Source organism: Gadus morhua, chromosome 7 (genome assembly GCF_902167405.1).
Source record: "Gadus morhua chromosome 7, gadMor3.0, whole genome shotgun sequence".
NCBI classification, from domain to species: Eukaryota; Metazoa; Chordata; class Actinopteri; order Gadiformes; family Gadidae; genus Gadus; species Gadus morhua.
Genome location: NC_044054.1, coordinates 26,039,171 through 26,066,312, shown reverse-complemented (window position 1 = coordinate 26,066,312; position 27,142 = coordinate 26,039,171). Strand labels below are relative to the sequence as shown.

The window sequence follows — 27,142 nt, the reverse complement described above, 5'->3', positions numbered from 1 at the left end:
TTATGTTTAAAAACATAACGTCTTACCTCGGCGAGTGTGTCGCTGCCTTTGTCTTGACGTGCGGTGTGTGCGCGTGTGTGTGTGTGCGTGCGTGTGTGCGCGCCTGTATGTGCGCTTCCACATATGTGTCGCTGCCTTTGTCTTGACGTGCGGTGTGTGTGCGCGCGTGTGTGTGTGCGTTGTTGATGACTGGTTTTACCTTACCTTTCCCGAGTCAGACTGATTAGACTCTGGGGCCAGTTGAGCTCAACATCTGTGGTGCATTGAGCCAACAATGCACGCAGGATACACCAGGTATCACCATGAGAGACAGAGAGACCTAACACCTGCTCTGCATGTAAACAAGATCCCAACTCAACAGTAAACCGGTTTCATACGACAGCAAACTGTGTCCTATGTTGGAGGAGCCCAGGGAGCGCACCTAGGGGACGTTTGAAAGGGACAACTGCAAAAGTAGAGCAGAATCTTGATACATAGAGGATAGTTCAGTGTTTAAAAGCAGTCTGTGTTTTAATGTACGGCAAGCCGGTCGTTATTAATAATATGCAGTTTCATCCATGAGTGATTCTAAAATGAATCACGCTCTCAATATAACACTGACAATAAATGTTTGAAATGTGGTATAATTTAAGAAAGTATGCTTACCTTCTGTTCTGCGTGCGAGCAATGAGCCGCGTTTCAGTTTCGTTCTGGTCTTTCCCCCGGTCGCAGTGCTAGGACGTCACAACAACGGGATTGGTCAGCTGCGACAATGGTCCTGGAACAAGAATAATTATGATATTGAAGGAACCACACCCACATAGAGCTATGAGATCAGTTTTGGTTACGGGTCCCGGCTCTGTGCCATCTCCGTCAAGACGTTCTTTAACGTAGAAGTACTGCTGGATCCGAGATTAGTGTATGACCAGCGACACCAAGGGACATGAGTGTCAGCTGGTGATAGAAAACAGAAGTGGTAAGATGGATGTCATACGTTTGTAACAAAAGTTTTTTGTTTTTTTGGTAATTTCTCCCCTCATTAGTTTTGTTTTCTGGCTAATGGCACTGGGCTCCTGCAACTACCTACCTTGAGAAACAGAGAGAGACAGAGCGAGACAGACAGAGAGAGAGGGCGAGAGACAGACAGACAGAGAGAGAGACTGAGAGAGATTAGAGTGTTGTAGCTATCATCCTGTAATGAGCCAAGTCCAAGGCTGCCAGCACACCCTCCAGCAACCCATAGGATGGTCAAATGGGCCCATTTACTGCCTGTCTTCCCGGAAGCGTTTGCCTCTCTGAGAGGAAACAGGTGGAGATGTGACGATCAGCAGGCTAGCTGTCTTCTTATAATTTCTTTCTTTTATCTTTGTTACTGTGTTTGGGTGCGGGAAAGACACCATTGATCCACATTCGTTGTGTCACCTCTTTCATTAATAATAGGAGCATTTCTTGTTCCAACAGTTTGTCTCACTGTGGCAGTTGTTATTGTAACCAGGGTGCAAATTATACCGTGACATTTTATAATAACCATCAATTACATTTTTCACACCATAGACATATCAATGTGACGTGCCGTTGCTTGCGACCGAGAGCAAGTTCAGACATTATACAGAAGTGTTATAATATCATGTTATATAAAGATTTTTGGTTTTGTTTCTATAGCTGCTAAAAGGCCTAAAGAAACATTAGGTTATTAGCCAAAAGCTTGTGGCTATTTATGTCCATTCAACGACGAACCAGGTACCTACACACTGATCTGCATGCATGTAGAACGTTCTCTCTAAATGCATGTCAGGTTTATTCTCCTGGCACTGCCATTTGATGGACTTGGTTCCTGATCTTAAGAGATGGGTTTAAAGATGAAAACACATTTCTACCATGGGTTACAATACACTGCTATATACTACCATACTATTCCATATTTCTGATTGTACGAAAACCTTCATTGTGCAGGCAATTTTAGATACGGTTTGATCCATCAACTGAAATACATTTATCTTAATTATTTCAGTATGAAAATGTCTGGTGCTGTAACCAGGGGAGAAAGATAACCACATTATAATAACGACATGCTTTGTTTCTCATTATGCATTCAGTTCATATTCATTGTAATGATAGGGTGTAGTCAAACATTGTGGAAATGAGCTCCTTGTGATTGTTTCTGCTAATGATAATGAACATGTATTATTCAAAGAATGTTATGACCTGACTATGGTGCATCTTCTTAGCGAAATTATGAGAAATAAAAAAAAAAGCATTTTTGATTAAGCCTAACAGAAAGATAAGTTAAGGCAACTCGTTTTCTAAAGCTTTTTTTGATTTTTCTCAGTTGGAAATGATCAAAAAGGTGGTAGTGTCAAGGAAACCTGTTTAAATAGTCGGTTACACGCTTGCTTGTGAAATATGTACCTCTTTTGACATGCTCTATAATCCCTTGAATATTCCTGAATAAACTTACAGGAAAGGTTTTAACCAGCAGGTGAAAAAAGCAAAGCTGAGGAGCTGTGAGTTGAGAGAAGGATGTTTAAGAAAGAAAGTAGAACGATTCATCTATTTCAGTACAGCATGAAAGAGGATGCCTTGTCTTTCTTCTGTTGCATTCCCTCCATGAGGTTTTCAATATGCCAAGAGTTAGGCTAGATGGAACCCATTGAATAAACTGCCACACTTTACCTGACAACTGCCACGCCAATAAAACTACAGACGCACTGCTGTTCTTCTCTGTGCTTTTTTACCTCAACTTTGGATCTTATGTTCTTCCTTTTGAGCCTTCTTCTTCACCACTCTTCATGATATTGTCTGTAATTTAATCTGAAATAAGCACTTATGTGGTTTTGAAGTGGATACCAGCCCTCTCTCTTGACTACATTTACATTTTTAAGAAAGCCGGAAGACAGTTCTTCTATGAAGTGTTTCTAAAGCAAATGTTTTGCCAGCTTTGATCCTTGTGGCATTTTCTATGGTAAAAAAAATGCACATTTCCACTTCAAATAACCATGCAGTGTTTAGACCAGGGGTGGGAAACATTGTTCTCCAGAGAGCCTTGACTTGGATCACAAAAGTGAAGGGCCACGCATTGGACCATTGAATAGGAACATGAAACAGAAACAGCCTGCTGAGGAGACATCGCTTACAAGCAGAGCCCATGGGCAGCAGAACTATTTCTACACAATAGGCAAATTACAAAGTCCAGTGCCCTGTGCCTCACTAAAACACAGTTAAACCGGCCACGGCTCAGCCCCCTGCGAGACTCAGCTCGAGAGCATTGGGTAGTGTTGCATAGGGCCGTAAAAATACGCTCCTACTCTAATCAATGAGCTGCTTCTCTACTGATGATGCAGTCAAGACAACTTGACTCAATTTGATAGAAAGAGCTCTGACTAGTTAAATAGGAATTGAACAGTTGTCCAGCTCAAAATCGCAATACGGATATTAGGGTATCGTTTCAGAACTCCGACTTGTCCTAGTAGACGTCACTAGTGTCAAACATGGCGGTCTTCATACTTACTAGGAAGGAAAGTACTTTTCTCTATTTTGCATTGATTATAGCAATATGTGGAGTTGAACATGTGTTTTACTGGTTAAATTAGCTGTACACAGTGTTTAAATTAGTACAATTATGAAAATGTGATGATTTGTTAAATGTCTGAATAAAGTTTAAAGGTTCAAAATTGGCAGAGTTTTGTATTCTGAGGAAGTTGAAGGCTCTCAAATGACTTCAGTTATAAAATATGATATTTTAAAAGTTAAGTATTTGAAAAGGCAAAAAAGTAAATGCAAGAATGAAGCCTGAGAAGAACATCAGCTGAGCGCTGGCTAGTAGAACTAACCAAAGGAAAAACGATTGAGTTGACAAAAATGGGATTTTTATGAATTGATTCAGGGAGAGAAAGATACGCACAATGAGTTAATTTCTTTTAACATCTGAAAATTGGTTAGGAAAATTGGTGATGATGATGTAGTAATAGTTATAATCAACAAGCACCGCTTTCCTCTCCCCTCCTGCGTTTGAATGGTGAGTGCAGACTACTTACACAGAGGGCTTATTTTGAGGAAAGGGGAGAGGAGTTTGACACGGATATCTTCAGGTTGACTGAGGTTGCTACGGCTGTTTGATCACTGTCATCCTATTAAAGCCACACCGACACCTCCTGTATGATTCATAAGATAGTATAAAAGGGCACCAATTCAAACTATTCATTGGTTTACCTGATAAAGGCAACGGAAATATGAAAGACATTTAATGTAATTTTTTATCAAATAGAAAGAAACTATTCAGAGCAAAAATCACACAGAGAAAAGGCAATACCAACAACAAAAAAGCATACATTTAATACCTACACTGGAGCTACATCTTGCAGCAAAGTAACCGCACAACAAAAATCGAAATCACAAAAGTCCTTTCCTCCGTTTCCTCTGCGACTTATCCCACAAGGTCACTGCCCAATTCGGGCAGCGGGGCGGTAATGTTCGATTTTCGTCCATGCTCCTCTGTTAAAGGGGGGCACGCACAGCCAAAAGGCCTCTCCTACTCCTCCAGCTCCAGCGCTCATATTCTGGCAATCTGAAACCCGCATCGCCCCTCCTCGCCCTGCTACCCCAGGGATGGCCCGGCAGCAGCTTGCAGGCCTCGGCAGCACGAGAGAGACGGAGAGGCCCTGATATTACTTTACTCTACACTGCAGGTGTGTGGTGGTGGGATGGGGGGGCTGCTAAAAATGTAATCAACGCCTGAGCTTGTTCATAGTCTCAACATATTAGCAGGAGCACAGAGCTTGGTAATTATTTTCCCTCCTCGAATCTGCTTTTTTCGGGACAAAGGGGGTGCAGGTGCAACAGTATTTATACGCGGTGCACCAGATGCCACAAAGTGGACTTTTTGGGGAGTTTGTTTTATTACAACCTATTACAAAGGTGAGTAGGTAATAGTCTTATGTCGTTTTGTTAATTTATTTCTTATTGTTGAGTCATGGAGGTCACAGCCGAGTTCATGAACCTGCTTGACACTTTCGTCTCTATTAGTACATTTTGAGCTCTCTAAGCCAGCAGGGTCAAGGTGGTTGGTGTGTGTCTGGGCTCCTGGGTTTCTAACATACCAGATATGGTGTGATAGAACATGATGAAATTGCGATGAAAAGACATTTGACGGCATAAGGACCATTTGGTGGGGAAGTGTGCGAAAGGATTTTAAAGCTTAGAAAGCAGGCTGTGAATGTGAGCAAATGACATGAGCTGAGTGAGTGAGTGAATGTGGGACAGTGTGTGTGTGTTTGTGTGTGAAAGTCAAGTCTGTGTGTGTGTGTGTGTGTGTGTGTTTGCGTGCGTGCGTGCGTGCGTGCGTGCGTGCGTGCGTGCGTGCGTGCGTGCGTGCGTGTGTGTGTGTGTGCGTGAGCGAGTGTGTGAGGGAATGAGCTGGCAAGCATGTGAGGAAGCAAGTCAGCGAGTGCATAGGACGAGTGATTGAGTGTGTGGAAGCGGGAGTCTGTCACAGGCTTGGAAGGTGACGGAGAGAGCGGAGGGCTGCCGGTGCACCCAGCAGTGCTGATCCACACTTTGAGAGCCCGCAGCCTCTTGCAGGGCAGCCTCGCAGCCAGCAGGTAGTCAATGTCTCCTGTAGTATTTCTCTGTCACTGCTTTGCCAATAACCTTGGTGTTGCAGTGGGGGATCTCATTTACAGAGTAGCAGGCTGCACCGTCTCTGATAAGGTTTTCTCTTTTTTTTGTGCTACCTACAGATCCCCATTTTCAGAATGAATGGCAGACGTGGGCTCAGTGGTGTTCTGCCACTGTGTGTTAGGGGAGAGATGGGCCATTCCCCCTCTGGGATGTGATTCCTTTTGAAATCTTGTAATGTGTAGTGTAATTTAAATCAGCGATAGTATTCTTTGTACCGTTCTCAAATCCCGCTTAATTTATTTTGAGTTTGTAGATCTTGAAAAGCCGGCTTTTCTTGCTTCAAAGCAAAGTTATATATGTTTTCCTACCCCTGAACACAGATTTATATTTGTATTTTATTATTCAGGGTTTTTCTATTCATATACGTGTATATTTTCTAACCTAAATATGTTTTTGTGAGTGAATGAATGATGATTCTTAATCATGTCCCCTCACATGGTTGAGTTTCTATGTTTTACTGTCTGTTAAAGCCTCAGTAGTTAGGATGCATTTTTAGCTGCAAAACCAATCTCAGCATAGACTCTACCATGATTACGTTTCAGTAACCAGTGTAGCAGGCAGAGATATTCCATTGACACATTTCAAAGGCAGACTCTTCCTTATTTTTCCCCTTCCATGTTTTTCTTGTAAAGAAGTAACTATCCAACTAGCGAGCACTGCTATATAGGAAGATGTAGGCTCATAAAGCTATGGCCTTGAATCATGGGCACAAAGTTGATTGACAGCCAGGGGTTACCATCTATCTCTTTGAGCTGTTGCGACTGGTTAGAAAGAGTCTGCCTCACAGTGAAGCTGTGAAAATGGAACGACTTTACACTGCTGCTAGACTATTAGTTTAATCTAAGTCGCAGTTCATATTGTTTTACTATGTGTGTGTTAATAAATGTTTTGTGAGCTAAATTCAAAAAATATATACATATAAAAAATTGACCTGTTGCAGCTTTACATTTGGGTTTGGCATTCTCTAAATGCTATCATAGGCCCAACCAACCAAACCAGAGGCCCTTGGTTTGAGAGCGGCCAAAGTGACAACAAGGCCTTTCTGTGTGTAGTTCTTCCATATTCACAAGTGTTTGCATCGTGGTTGGTGGTTGGTTTACCCCATGCCACAAACCATGCAAGATCACACTCCTGCCTTCCTATAACCAATATTAGGCCACTACACACTGGAGTTTGGTTCTTGGCTAAAATGACCGCACTGCTCCTAAAAGGTTAGGATTTGTAAAATACATAGGATCTATTTCCAAACAGGATGAAGACAAGTTTATCTTCTATCTTATAATCCTAGAATTAAAATAACCAAACCCTAAAGTGCTTTAGTCATCAAATAATAAACAACCACAGCAATGAAAGCAAGAACACCACCTAATTTAGGGTGTCCAAATTAGTCCAAAAATCTCATGAATGCCTGCTCTTCCAGGCCTTAAAGTCATTTGACAGCGAGGAAGTGTCCATCATATCTGTAATCATCCAGGGGGAAGTGCATAACGATTGCGTATCAGATTCACACACACAATAAATAATTGCGGTTGTTAATAATCGCATCATTCCACCCTAGGGAGAGTGGGGTGGGGGTGGGGGTGGGAACAGACAGGCATTACTGGGAGTATATCAATACCCTTGTGGGTATGTCAGGAACTTTCATCATTTGAGGCACTCACACTGCTGCCCCCCCCCGTCCCCGTCCCCCCCGGCCCATATCCCCGCCCCTTTTCACATCTGGTGGAACGAGCTACTGGGGTAAAAAAAGGAGCTTTGCATGCATGATATATTGCTAAATAATTCCTTCCCCGACTTACACTGAGGGAGTAATAAAGGGCTTAAACTGTATCTCTGAATTCTAAACTTCAGTTTCAGTTGCTTCGCTTGCTTGGGATAAAGCATAACCTTCATGTATGGTGTGATGCCTGCATGTCATGATGATGCAGAGTATGAATGACTTAATGTTATCTTTGAATCAATACTAACTCGCAGACAATACACATTATTGAATTAGTACGGCTCATCGATGTAAAAAAAGTAGAAAACTAACAAATTCTTGTCAGTAAGTGAAGAGATCAGCATTGTGCTTCGCCCTATCTCAAAGACTAGCTGGATAAACACACTAATCTGCAAGCTCATGTTTTATTTGCAGTGGCAGATGCGTCTGCACCCCCTTCCATTCAGACATATTTCATGCAGACCTGACCCGGCTCAGGCCAATCACATCTGTTTAACTAATAGGTGGGATTGAGACGACTGTACAGAGGACCGCCGTCGTAAACAACCAAAATGTCTGCCACGGGTATACTGTTGAACACGCTCCCTCAACAGATTTAAAAAAAAAAACTGGACGGTTTACAATCTCTTAAATACTACTGCACTTAAGAGAAAGTTGAGAAGAAAAATTAAACTTTTGTTGAGAAGAAAAATGAAATCAAAAAAATCAATTAACTCCAGACTGATATGAATTTGAGAACGTCATCGACAAATTCTTATCAAGACATGTTCCAGCCGCAGCTGAACAAAAGAACAAACAGCAGTAGTGGGAAGGAAGGAATGCCCCTCCTTTCCCACCAGACTTTAAGTTAGTGCACTGATGCCTACAACTACAACTACAGTCACAACGACTATCGCCAAAAGACTCAGAGCTGAGAAAAGGCACTCGGCAGCCGCACACATCAATATGTTACCGTCAGTGCTTCCTCACCTTAGTTGTTCAGACTGTCGTGTACAGGGCAACAAGAGAAATGGCTCTTTTAAGTGTCTCTGACTTTATGCACTTTCCAATGATATACTGGCAGCTGAGCATGGATAGCTGTTCTTCTCACTTCTCTCTACTTACCAATAGTTTCTCTTCGGCTTCTGACATTTAGTGAGCAACATTGCAAGGCAGGACAATAAAAAAGGAAAGTTTCTGGTCCCTTTACAACGGTAACAGAGTGTGGAGTCAGAGGTGGACGCCCCTGATGTATTTCACCCACTGATATTCCTCAGCTGCCGCAGCTGCTGTGTACGGCAAGTGGAGCAAGCCCAAATATATACGTGTGTGTGTGTGTGTGTGTGTGTGTGTGTGTGTGTGTGTGTGTGTGTGTGTGTGTGTGTGTGTGTGTGTGTGTGTGTGTGTGTGTGTGTGTGTGTGTGTGTGTATTATGTTTGGTCAGTTTTCAGAGAGATTCTTTGCATTGGAATGCATATAAATGTATATATATATCTGTATATATGTACAGTATAAATAAATGTATGTGTACTCTTGCACATTCCAATTCGTAATTTTTCAATGTGGACAGGGGCTATGCTATCAAACCAAACCAAAAGAGTCTCTTTGAAAATTACCCCCCCCCCCCTCCCAATTAAATCTCACATAGCACAGATAAGATTGACCTTGCTCTCCACACTGAGCAACTCAAAAGGCATTAGTCCTTATCTGGAAAAATGTAAATCAATTTCATTGGAGGAACACACTTCCCAGTGAATTGACCCTGAAAGTCATGGGCCCACACAAAGTACGCCGTCCTCTCTTTGACAACATGTAAATCGATATGAGAGCGCTTCCTTTTCCCCGTCTCACAGCGAGCGGGCCGAGATGACAGCCAGGTGATGATCCCTCATGTTTGATCCATCTCACGCCTCATTCCTCCCGCAGAAATAACATCGAACAGGGGTTTAGCGGAGACCTTGAAATGACTGCCACCAGCCAGTGTCTGCGTGTGTTTGCATGTCTCCGCGCGTGTGTGTGTGTGTGTGAGCAAGTGTGTGCGTGTGTGCATGCGTTGGTGTGGGTTTCGGGGGAGTTGGTTCAATGTGTGTGAGCTCAGGACCAGAATTTAAAATTTGAGTGAGTGAAAGGTCAAGCAAACTTCAGGGGATCAAAAGAAACATAATTTCAGGTTTTTTTTAGGGTGTGATTAATAGCCTGTCACAATAACTTATTTGCTGTCACCATTGACCTCACACACACACACACGAGACACACTCATGAGCATTCTAGCGTCGCCCTGACAGATGGACTTCATTACCCAAAACGCAAGCCACTCTCATCTCCAAATATGGATATATCTATCATCGACTCATACGTCAGTCAGCTCAAATTAAAACATAAATGCACTTGTAAGGCCCATGCACTAATGACAAGATGTTTGCCTATCTTGAGACAAGGGCGTAACTTTACTTTAAATAATGAGGAGAATTGTATCAAGCCTTAGATCTGCTGTGTTTAGTCTAGGGAGCCCAGGGGCAATACAGACAGCCAGCCAACAGAATATATCTTCGCCGCTCCTGAAACAGCAGGGAATGGAACACAGAGTGCATGGTATCATTGTATTATTTTCTTTTACATCATATTGGTTTTTGTGTCATTGTTCTGCAGCTAGGCTTGGATTCGAATTCAAGACAAATATGAGGTAGTAAATCACTCAGATGAACCGTTTCTGAAAGAACCCAAAATACGCTATTACAAAAGTGGAAATTAATTCAATGGAAAAAGAAGTCCATTAAATACTGACAATCCAGTGTACAGGCCAAGTTAAGGTGGCTTTCAATTGCAAGCGAAGAGACAAGCCAGTGTTTAAAAAATAATCAGCAGAATTACAAGGCAGCTATGATTTAGTGACTCTAGGAGGCAAGAAGGCAAACACCTCAACTACTCAACTGCTGACATTTATGGAAGTACCTCTGTTCCTTTTAATAGGACACCATACCTCATTTCATTAAGTTTCATATACACATTTCCTGTGTGTGTGTGTGTGTGTGTGTGTGTGTGTGTGTGTGTGTGTGTGTGTGTGTGTGTGTGTGTGTGTGTGTGTGTGTGTGTGTGTGTGTGTGCGCGTGCTTAATTGCTTAATAATGCATTTGTGTGCTTATAGATTCCTCTAATGCATGCATTGCATATCTATGATTGCTAGCAGTGCAAATTTTACATCAAAGTACAAAAAGCCCAGCTTCCAGCTCACAGGAAATCCAAGAGACTTTCTCTATTCAGCACTGTGTATTCTGTGACATTTCACAGTACGGAATGGGGACAATTTAAATACAAAAAGGCTCCACTAAAATCATAATGACCAATGACAGGCTGCCACCTTGATGATTTTGGGTGCAGAGGCCAAATTCTCGCAGCGACTCGAATCGTTTTGATAGACAAGGTTAAGCTCACTATGCAGATGCGTCCAACTCAATGTCACACTGGCCAGCGTTCATGCAAAGAGCACGTGTTAGCCAGCAGTTGTTAAACGGCAACTAGCGACTGCAGTATCGCTCGTGAACCTGTTTTTTCCGGAGCAGTTCTCCCTGCTAATGCCCTCGACTGAACCCAGCAGCCCGCCAGTGCCTCTGAGTAGTGATTATCTCCCGCGGTTGTGCGAGTCCTCAGAGCAGATTAACCCGTGGACTCCGTGCCCCTCTCCTCAAAGGAGGGGCAGTGTTCTTGGCTTCTGCAGCAGCCGGCCATTTGCTGGGTGGTAGAGGTGGTAGATTTCACCCTTCAGCATCCCCCCTTGCTAGGTTCTCACCACTCGGGATCAGGTATCCCGCCAATCTCAACCCCTCGGTTTCTCAAAGTTAGAAACCCCCCCTATTCCTTGCCGGGCGGGGGTTGTCTGGGTTACCACTCACAGCACATGATAAAATAATAATGTGACCCCCCCAACCCCCACAAAGACACACAAACGCACACGCACAAACACACACACACACACAGACACACACACACACACACACACACACACACACACACACAGACACACACACACACACACACACACACAGACGCACACACACAGACACACACACACAGACACACACACACACACACACACACAAATACATAATTTCCACTTCCGAGAGCAGGGCGACAAACAATTTATGATGAAACTAAGGACTAAAACGAATTAATTATGTAACGTAATTAATTAGAGAAAATTTTTCGGATGCACATTCTCACAGTAGGCCCATGGTGAATCTGAAAGGCCGGTTTGTTGTCTTGTTGCTGCGTGGGTTTTTAATTCCCCCCAGCTAGTGACTGGCAGATCAACAGGGATCCTAAATGAGACTGGAATTCGTTTTCACACTCTTTAAGGACTGCTCATAATTAATTAGAGCTCCCTCCGTGCCTCCAAACACGTCATGAGCGACCAGCCACGCAGCAACACGATAAAGGAAATGCGCTTCTTATTCGGGAATGTGTGAATATAATCAGGGAAATCTAAAATGATAACATATGATCAAGCGTTTTTGTTTTTATATATATATATATATATATATATATATACGGTATTTCAGAATGTTAGTAAACAATATGTGTCAAGATACTTCCGGTTGGTAGAACGCGAGCAGCTTCCACTGACCTGAAGCGATCCAGATGGCTACTGTAAACATAGTTACATAGTTGAAAACATTTTTGTTGACCTGAAGTTGAAACAATGACGAAAACAATATTAATATAATGATATATATTAATATATATATATATATATATATATATATATATATATATATATATATATATATACTGTATATATATTGTGGCAGACGCCAGGGAGGAGTGAGGGGAGTGGTAGGTCTGGCAACCTGCTGGCTCCACCCCCAAGCCATATATGGACTTCCTCACTTTAACGAGGCGAGCCTGGGGATCATTAAGCAGGGGTGCTTGGGCTTAAAGGAGCTAGGAAACGACAGACAGGGGAAGTTGGAGCTAGAAATGGAGCTAGAGAGGGGGCTAGGGCTAGCAATGGACCGGCAGGATCTGTGTGATCGCCTGGCAGCGTGGTACGCCCTGAGAGAGAGAGACAAGTGGAAGGTGTTGGACGGACTGGAGCATATAGGAGGTGGATGACCCTTTTCCCACCCTGGTTTGATTTACTCTGTAAATAAACCATTTACCCATTTGAACTGCTCTCTGTGTTGTGTTTTGTCTATTCAACTTGGTAGCGTGGAAACCCCACACCCATTGGCCCGCTACAATATATATATATATATATATATATATATATAAATAAATATATATAAATAAATGAGACGTTCCATAGCACCCCGCAAGAAGAAAATCATTCATTCAAGCCTCTGTCTTCTCGATCTCTCTGCCCTGGTCAAATGACATGGAAGGGTTGTTGTTACGTCATGGTGAATTGTCGTATATATCTAGGATGTTAGGCTAATATAATGATAACGTAATCTGGTTTAAAACAAACATTTCAACGCTCTGGCAACTCCTTACAGAAAGACACTTCAGTTTCAAGGTGACCAAAGCCGTGATTGAGACTTAATTCATTTAGCAATTAGGAGTTTAACACTGTGTAACTCCATGAGAACAAAGCAAACAGGTTGCTCACATTTTTGCAGCAATTTTCCTGCATGACAGCTCCTGCTGTTGTATGTGGTTAAAAGCATTCTCTGGAACCAACTGTCAGTTGGAGAATAGCTTGGACACCACAGAGGTATCAGTGGATTTCGGCTTCATTCAACCATGACACAGTACAATAGTTCCCTCTCGCACATGTAATGCCAACAAGTCTGCATTAGTCAAAACACAAAGCTAATGAGGAGACAAGAGTATTCTAGCAGAAATGGGAGGACATTGGGACCTTTAAAAGTGGCGATCTTAAAACAATGTGTAGATGATTATAGCATCTCTCAGAGATATTAGTTAATTGGTAGTTAATTAATTAACCGTTTCAGATCGGAAATTAGGCTTCTTCTTTTTTAAGACACAGGATTACAAATTTTAAATCCAAACACAACTATGATCTTTTAAGTATTATCATAATTATATATATTTTTATAATAAGTGTTTTTTGACAAATGGCTACATACAGCGACTGACCTAGCCATGACCACAACATACCTGATTTAACTATAACTTTTCCGTGCGGATCAATCACGATCAAGGTGATTGGCTTATTATTGGGCTGTTCACCACAAAGTATGAAAAACCCTAGCTTCAATAAGCTACAGCGGCTCCATCGTGTGAGTCTAGAGTAATTGATCACTGGCTTGGCCATGTGAGTTTGCAGTAATTGGTAACCAACTTGGCTACGAAGCCATGATGGTAAATAGACTCCACCCTTAAATCAACTTTACGGAATTAAACAAAATCGATTGACCATTGATTTTGTGAAAATAAAATAAAAAAGAGCGGGTTGACTTGAAGATTGCTAGTTTGAAAACTGTCTCCTCCTAGCTTAGTGTTGAGCTGTTCCTGAGCAAGACACCCGACCATAACGGCTCCCTGTGAGCTGGCTGTCCATTTGCATGGTTGACACCGCCGTCAGTGTGTGAATGTGTGTATGAATGGTCGATTTGGACAAAAGCGTGTGCTGAGAGCCCTAAATGTAAATATAAATGAACATCGAAGGACTGCTGGACCCGAGATGACCTTAGCACACCTACCAATGACCCTAACAGTCCTGCTTTGCGTTCTTCTCCTCGGTCTGTGCAGGAGACGTGTGCACCATGTCCGAGTACAACCGGCTGAAGAGCATGCTGCTTAACATACAGCCCCAGGGGCTGGGCGGGGACGGGCAGCAGAGCCAGCAGAGGGACATGGAGCACAAGAGAGCCCTGGTGGACAACATGTTCAAGTACCTGGACGTGGACCAGGACGGGCGGCTGAGCAGCGACGAGCTCGAAAAGGTGGGCTTCATGGGACCGGACGGATCAGACACTGAGTGTCTGATCCGTAGTGGGGTCCGTCCTTGTCTGATCCGTAGTGGGGGAGGTGTTTGACCCTAAGCTGATGATTGTGGTTTCAGAACCAAAACATTGAAAGCTATCACGGCTGTAGGTATCCCTGATATGTCCATCACCTCTACCGGCTCCTCTCTGGAGCCTCTACCTGCTCACGTCACTAAATGACTGAAGGATAAAAGGTACAGATAGACATACAGACAAACAGACAGTCATTGAATTGGAGGACTGTGTGAGATATGTAAAAGGCTGATACCTCCGCCAATTCCTACAACATGTACAGTATCCATGGTGACTATGAAAAAGGGTTTTAGGCGAGAACATTGTTTGAAAGTTAATTGCAATGTAGTCAATTACAATATTGCAACATAAATAAGAATAGATTTCACATGAATGATGACCTTTTCATTCTATTGCTACGTTCCTAATGATGACAAACTTAGTTTGTGTGCTGACAGAGATCAGACCAGCTTCTTTTGGCCTAGTTTTTTCTGTGGAAAAAATAGAAAAAATGAAATACATAATGAAAACCTTCGCTGGTGTTCGAAACGGAGATCCGAGTGAAGATTTGGAGTCCTATCACATCTGGAAATTATTAATGCTGCTCCGTTGCCAAGAAGTCTTTATAAAAGGCAGTCCAATCCTTTAGGAATTCATGAATTCTGTTTAAGCAGGATAATCCTTTTAAGATCAAAGCAAGTAGGGGAAATAAGGGAGTTTTAAAAGATGAAAAATGTTGGATGTTAAATGTCAACATTTAGGTTTGTAGTTTGGGGTCTATCTCTATTCACAGATGGCCTTAAAGTGGAATGTCACCGCGCCTCTGCGTTGAAATGTGTTATTCCCATGCCCACGGAGAGATCAGCTGGTATCAGCGTACCACTGTTCCCTGACTCCCACAGGCACCAGAGGAGGGGGTTTGTCACGTCCCACTAATCAGCCCGTTCACATGTGCAAGAAGGAATATCGGAGGAGATGAAAGTGCATGAGCGCTAAATGTTTAAGAATATAATCTGGCTAGCATGGAATTAGATGGTGATGCTATTAGCCTTCTCGCTGCCATGCGCGTCAATGCTATGATCTCAACGACCGGCTATGCAAGGAAATTACTGAAATGACTACTAAGTGCTCATGTCACACGGGTGGTTTAAAGTGAAGATGTGCTTTCCTAAGGAGGCCCATGGATCATAGTTGTTTAATTTACAGAAATCATTCACATATGCTGTTATTTACAATAAATGTCTCCGTTTACAGACGCACAAGGCCAAGCCATTATGGTTGTTTCACCTTCCTTTTCCACTTCAGTAAAAATGATGGCTACATCATGTGCATTATATAAAGCACTCCATTTTAGCGTTTTATCAAACATAGTGTAAGGCATGACTTTGGGATTTGCAGTTCATATTTAGGATATATCTTTTGGTATGGAATAAAAAAATAAATATAGCCATAGTGGTAACTTCCTCCAACCAAATTTTTAGGAATTATTGGAAAGAAACATGATTTCAGCAATAGAATGACCATCCTTTTGTCCCAGCAACAGCCGAATAATAAGTTGCGTATCTGTATCCTACTTTCAAAACACAGTTCTACATCGTGTATCTGTGTCTTGTTTTCAGAACACACTAATACATTGTGTATCTGTATCTGGTTTGACGAATAAAAAGAAATCAGCCAAAAAAAAACAACGGGTTTTGGCCGAATTAAATAGTAATTGTAAATATGCATATTGCATATTTAATTCATTGCCTGTGATTTTATTAATATTATTGTATTTTATATTTTATAAAGGAAAACGCAATTAAATAGTATGCCTGGATATTTAGAGAACATAATAACAATGCTCTTCAAGTGAATACAGCCTCTTAATATGAACCTTCTGCTTTGGCAGGCTGAGCCATCGCCTTGACAATGAGGTGTACAATTTAAACATTGTTTTATGGACGCTCTCCAAATGCGGAAAGTCTGAAAGTGTCCAGTAACTGTTGATTCACAGCCCGCCAGACCCTTTATAACAAAACCTCAAAAAGGAAGAACCTACTAAATATATTTCTCCTTCTTCTTGATGTTAACACTGATCTTGATTACACTTCCATGGAGTCCGTAAGTGACATTTTGTGAAGTAAATAAAAGTGGTGTGCTAGCTCCCCTTTACGAATGTCAGAGTGAAATTGTCCAGGAACTGCATAATGAGATTGTATCAAGTCCGGATAGAATATGTGTGGAGGGAGAAAACCCTGGTGTTGAATGTAACGAAGACAAAGTAAAGGTTACGATAAAGGGACTTCATGTAGCTGTATATCCTGATGACATTTATCAATGACTGGGTGGTTTTGTGTGTGTGTGTGTGTGTGTGTGTGTGTGTGTGTGTGTGTGTGTGTGTGTGTGTGTGTGTGTGTGTGTGTGTGTGTGTGTGTGTGTGTGTGTGTGTGTGTGTGTGTGTGTGTGTGTGACTGACTGTGCGTGTGGTCTCTCTGTGTGCGTGTGTGTGTGTGTCTGTGTGTGTGCGTGTGTGTGGGTGCCTGTGCGTGTGTGTCTCTCTGTGTGCATGTGTCTGTGTGTGTGTGTGTGTGTGTGTGTGTCTCTCTGTTTGCCTGTGTGTATGTGTGTTTGTCTGTGTGTGTGCGTGTGTTTAATATGTCTGCGTGTTTGTGCGTGCGTGAGGGCGTGCGCGTGAGTGTGTGTGTGTCTCCATGTGCATGTGTGCTTAGTGCTTAGTGTGTGTGTGTGTGCGTGTGTGTGCTTAATGTGTGTTTGTGTACTTAATGTATGTGTGTGTGCATGTATGTGTGCGTCCAGATCTCCATGAAGGAGCACCTGGAGGACAGCCTTCTGGAGTGCAGCATGCAGGACCTGCTCCGCTATGACGACTACAACAACGACGGACACCTGACGCTCCACGAGTTCTACACCGCTTTCCGTAAGTCCTCCCACTTCCTGTGTGTTTACGTGGGGTCTTTTCCACTCATGGTGAAGTCATGGATTAGTTGTGTGTCCCAGGCCCACTCTCTCGACTACCAACCTCGTAGCCTCTGTAGTGCACACTGAAAAGCTTATTGTGCTGCTTGTTGTCAAGAATAACTGTTTAGGGATAGCCGTTATGCGGGTATTCACTTCAATCATGGCAGCGAGAAAAAGTATCCATCTATCCATCTATCTATCCGTCTAACGACATTATTATTTAAACATCTTTAAATAATCAAACTGCTGATCCATGACTTCTAGTCAACCTTAGCGTTTGTGACTTCCTCAGATGTTGATAGGGGTTAGAGTGGGGTGGCAGAGTGGATAAATCAAGCCTTTATCTGTGGCAGGTGCCCGTTATGGAAGCTTCTGGCTTCAGCCCTCACTGGTCCATTAGGCTGCAACAGTCATTTAGCCCCTAATGACTGGGTTTTACTGGTTGGAGCGGATTCTGCCACATATACATCGTATTTCGGCTTGGATGATGCGTCTGTGTGTGCAGTATTTATGTACTTCCAAGTTTGCCTGCGGCTGTGTGTGTGTGTGTGTGTGTGTGTGTGTGTGTGTGTGTGTGTGTGGGTGTGGGTGTGTGTCTGCGTGTCTGCGTGTGTGTGTGTGTGTGTGTGTGGAGGAGGTGGGTGAGGTTTGTCAAGGGGTTGTAATGTTGTACAAACAGGTAAAAGGCAGGTTTGGGACTACTAAAGGCAGCCATTGATCAGATGAAGCTCAAAGTTAACTGGGGGGCCGTGGGGGTCTGCAGAATAGAACACCCCCTCAGGGAGTAGTTACTTCAGAGTGGCACATCTGCTGCTCTGGGCCGTGATCATGATGATGGGCTTAGATTTGTGTGTTTGTGTGTGTGTGAGCGTGCGTGTGTATCGTTTAGCCACAGATTCCATTGAGAGGAATTTGTACTGAAAACACTCCTAATATGATTGTTGTCACGTTGATTCCCCCCAAATTCAAGCTTTTATTGGCTTCTGGGCCATTCTCTGTAGCCATCTCTCGCCCCCTCGCTCTCAATCGCGCTTTCGCTCTCTCGCTATCACTTTGTTGCGAGGAAATTGGCACCAAATCTAAGCAGATTCCACTTTAACCGCCTTATTCTCTGTTTAGTTTTTGTTTTCAGTTTTTGGGTGAAAGCTGTGAGGATCTAACGATGAGTCGTTTTCAATAGCTGGTTTTGCAATCGTTCCCTATTCACTCACTAACTATTCCCTATGTAGTGTTCATGATATAGTTTAATATAAAGGGAAGGAACAAATGAGAATTCGGAAACTACGCTGAACATTTCTAAACGTCATTTGCGCCAGTAAATGCGCCGGGTACTTGTGTGACGCAGACAAATGCGCCCACATAATGTGGGCACTCACGAGGAAAGCTTGAGTTGATGTTGAATGTTACATTTCCTTGATCAAAGTTTTTTTTATTAATTTTGAATGTTACATTTACTATGGCCACGTTTATACGTAGCAGGGTATTTATAGAAACTAATATTTCCCCCCCTCCGTTTTCAAAAATAACATTGTGCACACAACATCGTTTTCAAAAAAGTTGCCGTTTACATCAAAACGCATAAATACGCCGTTGAGCGCCATTATAACTATGCCAAACCTATGAAAGCCAATCAGAATCCTCAGAATCAACAACAACGAATAACACGAGCGTCTTCCTGTAACAAACAAACTGTAAACATAAGGCGCTCATATGAAGTTAAGCATTTCCTGGCGCATCATTTGATGTTTCAGAACCTAAAACCCCGTTTCTACCCGTTGACACGACAACACATAACCGGCGTATTCAGAAATCTCCACTTTGGCCGGAGCTTTTAGAAATGATCGTTTTCTGTGACAAAAACTGTGACCGCATTGCATTGTGGAATACGGGAGTTACATGTAGGTAACATCGTATGTACACTCAAATTTTGGGTATTTTAAGTGCACTATATAGTGCATGAAATTAACCATTGAGAATTCGAACACCACTACAAAATGAGGAGCACCCTATGTAGTGCACTATATCCGTGATAGGGAACGATTTCGAACACAGCTATGGATAATATGGTGATTGATGTTACAGTCTGTGTATAATCGGGTTGGCATTTATTAAAGCAGCTTGCGCAAACCAACAAGTAGATTACCGGGACAACAGTACAATCAGTGTTTAATTCCTAAACCACCAAGTAGGAAAACCCACATGATAACCGGCATGGCGAGGGCCCTCGCTGCGTAACACTTTGGCTTTAATTAACAGATCCCGGCAGGAAGGCGAGGAGCGGGCATATGCCGGATTAAAGCTGTTTTTATCGAGCCCTCAACAAACACAAACACATGATAAGTGTGAGGGGAAAATGATCAGTTCACAAATGCCACCAAACACCACAATCAGGTAATCACTGCACACCTGAACCCAATCACCGGCTAATTGCATCCAACTTAGGCCAACAATCACAGTCTGCCTTCACGGATTCAGCCACAAAACTGTCCCTTATGGATATAAATTATGGACGGTGGGGGAGTGTGGACTCTTTATAATTGATTTTTTCTTTTTATTACTGAAAAGAATGAAGAAATAATGAAAGTTGATATTTGAAGTATCTCGAGTGTAGCCGGAGATGTCAAAGCAATTATTTTGTTTTACAGCAGAGACCCACTAATGAATAACAATCCTTGTCATGAGTAAAGGGCACACCGTGGAAGTGCCACATAAAGGCCTTTACATCCATCCTGCTTTCATAGCCCTGTTATTCCCATTTATTCCATCTTTCATCTTGGTTTTAAATTACAATTTTGGTTGGAATCTCTTCAAATAGAGTAGTGTGAAGTACATTTTAGTTACTACATCTATTCTCCATTGTTCCTAGATAAATTAACATTGGTATGAGGCACATTACCTTTGAGTTTTATTAGAGTCTTATAAACCCTTGGAGAATGGTACTAGAATAACTTTGAAAGTAACTATACAGGAATTGGGTAGAGAAGCGTAATTATTTTGTTTTGGAATTTTAGGCAGGAGGCACACAAAACACTTTTTTTTTTTCTTAATTACAGAAATTAAATCACGTTTTCGGCAACAGCAAAAGTTGCCAGCAGCAAACCTTACTGATCAAAGGCTGGGAGGAATGAGATAAGGAAAAAAGTGATTGAATGAACAGAGAGAGTGAGATGGTTGGAAACAAAGTGGAAAGAAATGGGTTTAAAAAGAAAGGAGAGAGTGATTGATTGAGAGTTGATTTAGTCTCTCATTTCCTTTTTTCAATTTTCAACGGTCACCTTCTCATCACTCCCTTGCCCTTTCTTTAATCCCTTTCTTTTCCTCCGTCCCTCAATCTCGGTGTCTTCTTTGTTTGGTTTAATACTCTTCATTCTCCTTTTTTTAAGCTCCTTCCCCCCTCTCTGTGTGTGTTCTATCGATTTCCCTCCACTCCTTCCTTTACCTCTGTGTCTCGCTCCTACTCACCTCCCCGTCTCCATCCCCCTGCAACTGCCTGTTCAGGCTGAATTCCACTGCAATTGTATTTGTTTTCCATGGCTCCTGCTAATGGTGACATTAGAGCTATTGCTGCTAGCCGCTAAACAGTGCCAATAAAGATACTCAACACTTCTGTTTATTTAATCAAGAGGGTGGAAGGGAGACAAGAGAGGGGTGGGGGGCCGGGAGATGGTTGGGCAAAATATTCGGAGTAGCATAGGGTAGGATAGGATTTGTGTATTTGCTGGAGGCCTTTACCATCTGCTTCTTTCCTCAACTGTCCTTTAATGTGGCTAACAGCCCTCCACTGTCTTCTACTGTTCTCTACTATGTCCTATGGTTCTCTATAGCGCTCTGTTGTCTCCTACTGTCCTCTACTTTCTCCTATGGTCTCTTGCTGCCCTCTTCTTTTTCCTATGTTCCTACTACTGTACTGTCCTGTATTGTGTTATACTGTATACTGTAATCTACAGTTTGCTACTGTCTTTGACTGTATCCTACTAGTTTTTACCATCTCATATTGTCTTACAGTGTATCATATGTCTCCTGTCTTTGACTGTGTCCTTTTATCCTTTACTGTCTCCTACTGCCCTCTCCTATCCTTAAATGTTCCCTACTATCCTCTACGGTCCTTTACACCACTAGTTTAGAGCAAGAGTTCTCCATGGCCATTAAATAGGCTCAATAAATAAAATGTTCTCCATTATTTGTAGGTGAATGGTGGCAGTGCTATCTTTAAAATTATTTTGAATTAAATGGAAGCTCACTAGCCTCTGGATATTATCACGATGAGTTCACATTCTGGTTCTCTTTGCTGATTTGTCTGGCTTCGATCCTGTTGGAAGTCTATTCCAAACATTTGAAAAATGTCAGGACCAATCAGCGCTCAGGCAACTGAGATTAATTTCATGGCGAACAAGGTCTGCCAAACAACAATTGCGGAGAGGAAAGTGTATCAATCAAAACTATTTGTTTGCGAAACAAGTTTAACAGAACACTACACAGGGGCTTTTCTCAGAGGAGATTATGTTTTTGCTTAACTTTCAACCAGATTCGACAAGTGAGAAGAGAGCTCAAGCTCTCTTTCAAAATACGGCTGCAGCATTATTTTGAAATAAAAAAAGAAACAGCCAAGGGCAGACTGATATATTGCGAAATGCAAAAGTGAATTTCAGGATACTCTCACGAGGCAAGGAGATCACAACCTGCTGTGAAAATCCTGTGCAAATACACCAATGCAGTTGCATCAACTGACTCATTTTGCCACAAACTAATTTCACTTTAATTAGCGTATATATCGTTTCATTTTTTATTTGTTATAATTAATTGATATCGTCGGCAATATGTATAACTTGCAATACGACACGAACGATGCATTGAAGTCTTTTATTATTCCCTCTCTTAATTTCCAGCGATTTAATGAATTGCTTCATAATCATTTAAAATGCTCTCAAGCTTTAATAAAGGGAAAGAAAGAATATGGGGAAAGAGAAGCACGATAAAAGATAAAAGATGCAAGAGGTGGAGAGGAAAAAAGAGGAACGGCGAAAGGAGTGAGAGTGAGTGTGTGTGTGTGTGTGTGTGTGTGTGTGTGTGTGTGTGTGTGTGTGTGTGTGTGTGTGTGTGTGTGTGTGTGTGTTTGTGTGTGTATGGGTGTTAATCTGCTCTAATCAATAAGGGCATCTTTATCGCAAGGAGATTACACTTCTATCATGTAAATGGTTAAATTAAAACAGGCTGAGTAAATCCACACATTCACAAACATACCCCCCCCACACACACATACACACACACACGCACACATACACAAAACCAAACATACAAACACACCCTCAAAATGCCCTTTCACAGGTTTCCGATAGTATTTCTAATAATATATTATTTAAACAAGAAATAAAATGGATTAGCATTTCAATTCAATCTCAAAGAAAGCATTCTACCACTTTTCTTATCACTGATCGTACATTTTGTTGTATTGATATAAATAATATTAACTCCCATTCTCCCCAAACTGTCCCTAATCAATAGTGAGCTGATGATTTGTACAGGTTCTCTCTCTCTCTCACTCTTGCGCCCTCCATCTCACTCAATCTTGCCTTGTCATCTATGTCCATCCTTTATCTGTGCAACTGATCCTGATAAATCAGGTCTCTCTTCTCTACACAAAATGCTTTTTGTCATCTAAAAACAACACCAAGATCCAAATCATTGCTCGCTGTGGAAAGTGATTCTCAGATCTCATTAACTTGGGGTCTAGTTCACTTTTTGTTCTGTTGTGTTTATACTGTAGTGGTTCTCTTCAGCTACCCACACATTGTTCATTACTTTAACACTTTTGTTTTTATTCTGTCACCTTTCTCCTTGTTCTGTGCTTTTTAATAACACACACAAACACACAACCACACACTCACATACAACCATACGCAAGCGCACGCACAAACAGACACACCTTCTGCCCGTTTAGAAATCTCACCATTTCCTACATCTCATCAATTTATTTTTCATCCTACCTTCTACTCTCTCCTCCTCTCCTATACTCTGGTCTCCCTTTCCCCTCCTCTATCCTCTCTTCTCCCCTCTCCCTTCAATCTCCTTTCTCCTCTCTCCTGCCCTCTGCTCCTCTCCCTTCCACCTCGCCTCTCCTCTCCCCTCCATCTTCTTACCTCTCCTGGTCTCCTCTCCTCTTCTCCCCCTTCCCCCTCTGGTCCCCTAACTGCTGAACCCGCCTCCTTTCTCCTCTCCCCTCCTCTCTCCTCTCCTCTCCTCCTTAGTCTCCTAACTGCTCCTCTGACTGTCTGACTCTTTATAATGGATTCCTGGGTAATTGCCAGGCAGTGTGTGGGCCGTGTTGTCACCACTTTATTGTGAATGGTATCCTGGATAATTGTCCAATGTCAGGTTACCGCGGTAGCAGGTAAGCAGGTTACCTTGGTTACTTCCATACCACCTCTTCTATTATGCACCATTACAGCCCTAGAGAGACGGACAGAGAGAGAAGTCTGCATGACCAAGCACCGAAATTCTCAATTATTCCTTGCCACTATTACAATTGTGTGTGTGTGTGTGTGTGTGTGTGTGTGTGTGTGTGTGTGTGTGTGTGTGTGTGTGTGTGTGTGTGTGTGTGTGTGTGTGTGTGTGTGTGTGTGTGTGTGTGTGTGTGTCTGCGCGTGCGTGCGTGGAAATCCAAGCCTTCTTTCTACTTTCAATCTATTCTCTAGTCTTTCTAAAGGGCTCTTCCCCGTACTGCTAAAAGACAGACTGTCCTCATTCCCGCAGCCCTCCTATCTCCTTCTTATTGCTCATTGTCGACTCAAGTGAGGTTCTTAAAGGAAGACACAAATAACCACATTATTATTATTACACACACACACACACACACAGACAGACACACAGACACAGACACACACACACACACACACACACACACACACACACACACACACACATGCACACCCAGGCTAACCCAGAAGCCTTCACCCACATGCAAACGGATACGCACACACACACACACACACACACACACACACACACACACACACACACACACACACACACACACACACACTAACACATACACCAACACACACACACACACTAACGCATACACAAACACACACACTCTTATACACAAGCCTTCACGACATGCATGCATACACACATGCCTTGTGGTCAATCAGTTCGCTCTTCGGAGAAGAATGATGAGAAAAACCAAGAAAGTTTCCATGGCAACAGTGGCTTTCTGTTTAATCTTTTAATAATTCCTTTCTTTTTAAGTCAACCACCTGATACAGCTTATTTCATGAAGATAAATAAAGGTATTAGGACAGAGATGCATATTAGAGAGGAGAACCGAGAGAGAGAATGCAATGCACAGCAGAAAATATGATATGGAAAAGAAGAGTAGCAAGGATTATTTACAAGAGAAAGTCATTTTTACTTAAAGAGTAGAGTGGAGTAGAAATGACGGTAAACAGTTAATTAGACTAAAGTTAAGGCACACTGATATTTTTATTCGGTGCATGCATCGGAATAAGAAAACACAAAACTAAATATGGATCATGGCTGCAAAAATTGTTCCTTTTTTTTTTCGTGCCAGCCCCTATTCCTATTCCTCTTCTTACTTCTCCCACACTGTATTTATTTATACGGCACCCTCTCTAGGCTTTTTGAACTAGGGCAGTTCAAAAGCCTAGATAAATATTCCCCATAAAATTATAGTCTATCCGGACACACTGGAAGACAATTTGATAGTTGCACAGGTTGCAGCAAGTTAAAGGATTTGTTAATGAACAACTTTGACGATTAGGATCTACAATAGAAAGACATTAAGTTGAAATCTTCTTTAATAGTCAAAACACCGTGTCGGGATGACAGTGTGTGTGTAACGGCATGGCATTCCACCAGGGGTAGGGGGTGATAAATGAATGATTCCACAGTATTGCTGGCTTCTAGAAGGAAAAGCCTTATAAGTTAAACCAAAAGGTTGTACAATGTTTCTTTATTTGTTTTCCTCTGTGTGAAATTTGCTGTTATGTTTTACATTAAAAAAAATTCCTTATTGTTTGATAACCAGCCATGGCAGTGGCACCATCCAATAATTTTCCTCCAAAGTAGAGCCGTGAGTCTGGAGGGATACACAATATCAGGTATACAACTTCAAACGTATAGCAGCATTTCGAAACCATTAAAAAGTCAAATGTAAACTGTGTCAACAGCAGCTTTTCACAGCTATCATACCACTGGTGGAAAGGATTGTCTCCGTTGGAACTTGTACTTCATCTTCATTGTTCTGCTTGAACATTTCTGCTTGAATTGAACGGTGCCTAACTTGTTCTGTACGCTAAAACGTATCGTTCACAAGCATTTCAAACCGTGACCAGTCAGAAGCTGCTAGAGTCTCTTTATCGATGCAGGGTTTGTCATAATCTGATGTGAATGTTGTGTTTACTCAGACCGAATGGAGCTCTCCGTCGCCACAGAGACCAGCCACTGAATTCATGATGTATGAATATTATTTTAGTCTATATTGTTGTTATATGGTGAAAAGTTATTTTCACCGTAGAGAAGGTCCTTTATTGGAGAAGCTGGGCCACCCCTACAGGCAGCTGGGTTTAAACCACACAAAAGTCACATATATATACATATTACGTGTTTATCATGTCAAATATAGATGTAAGCACACAGCCCATGGCTGATCAAAACCTTCCTGGGATTTGGCAGTTGATCAAGGAAGTCACCGGTCCATATGAAAACGCTTTTTATGAGCTAGAACGCAATCCTTGGAGACGATTACTTACCAAAATAAGTTTGTCGATCAAGTATATATTGTGTATATATCATTAAAAACAGCACAGAAATACATCATTATACAGTTAATATAATTTGCTTGTTTATTGTTTTTGTGACTCACTCTTGTTCTGTCTCTCGCTCTCGCTCCTATTCCTTGTGGGGATCACGGTTCTATGTGATCTGCTCTCATCTTTCAGTACTATAGTGTGACTCAAGTCACACAATACTTTCAGAGTCATAGACACACTGACTTCAGGCAGGATGAGAAATAAGGAGCTTGCCCATCTTCTTTGTGTTCATGGTTGGCCAAACATCAAATTGGATCATTGGATTTAAATAGAGCACACGTGTAGAGCACCGGTTCTATTTAAATCACCAACAAACTCGATGAACCATGAGTCAGTGTGATGTGTTCATGAGTGAGTGAGAAAATGGCACATGCGTGTCAAAAATAAGAAAAGCATGGCTACTGGCTGCTGCGCTGCTTAATTCAGAAGCGAGCCTTGGTCTAGGAGAAATTAAACAGTTCTTAAAAAGCGCTGCCCACCCTTAGGTGTTTCACATTAAGCTAAATGTTTGTGTTTGATAGTCTATAAATACTAGGGTGCCCACATGTCTATGACGTTTGGCGTATGAGGTATTAGCTGGCATAATCAACGGTGTCGCATACACGCATACAACTAATTAAAAAAAATAAAAATCATGAGTTGGGGCATCACACAGCAAAAACAATCTCAACTCCACCATTCGGTTAAGGGGTGGGACAGTGGTCTCTGTACATGCTCAATGTGGCGTAATGGCTTACAGATTACCATTGTAATACATTTATCTGAAGCACTTGACAACGTGTCCGAGCGTCATCAAAGCAGAGACCTGACAGACAGAAATCTGGAAGCTCATCAGAAGAGCATTAGGCCACGACTTCTTAGCGCGACATGCCCCCCCCCAGACGGCTAATATCCCCGCGAATTACACGCTGCAAATAATCCTCTCCGTCCCCGCCCCTGCCTGCCTCTCATCTATCTCTCCATCTGTCCCTCCTTCATTTCTGCTCCCTTTGAATTTCACATTTGCTCCTTTAATTACCCGTACAGATGCAAATCTG

At 42.2% G+C, this 27,142-nt stretch overlaps 1 protein-coding gene across 1 annotated transcript in view; it reads left to right on the top strand.

The window, feature by feature from the left end:
• fstl4 (follistatin-like 4) overlaps positions 1-27,142 on the top strand; it is a 187,162-nt gene that overhangs the window by 113,929 nt on the left and 46,091 nt on the right. The window contains exons 5-6 of the mRNA XM_030362380.1: positions 14,066-14,259; positions 17,113-17,233. Coding sequence (XP_030218240.1) covers positions 14,066-14,259; positions 17,113-17,233 — 315 coding nt within the window. The remainder of the gene's footprint in view (positions 1-14,065; positions 14,260-17,112; positions 17,234-27,142) is intronic.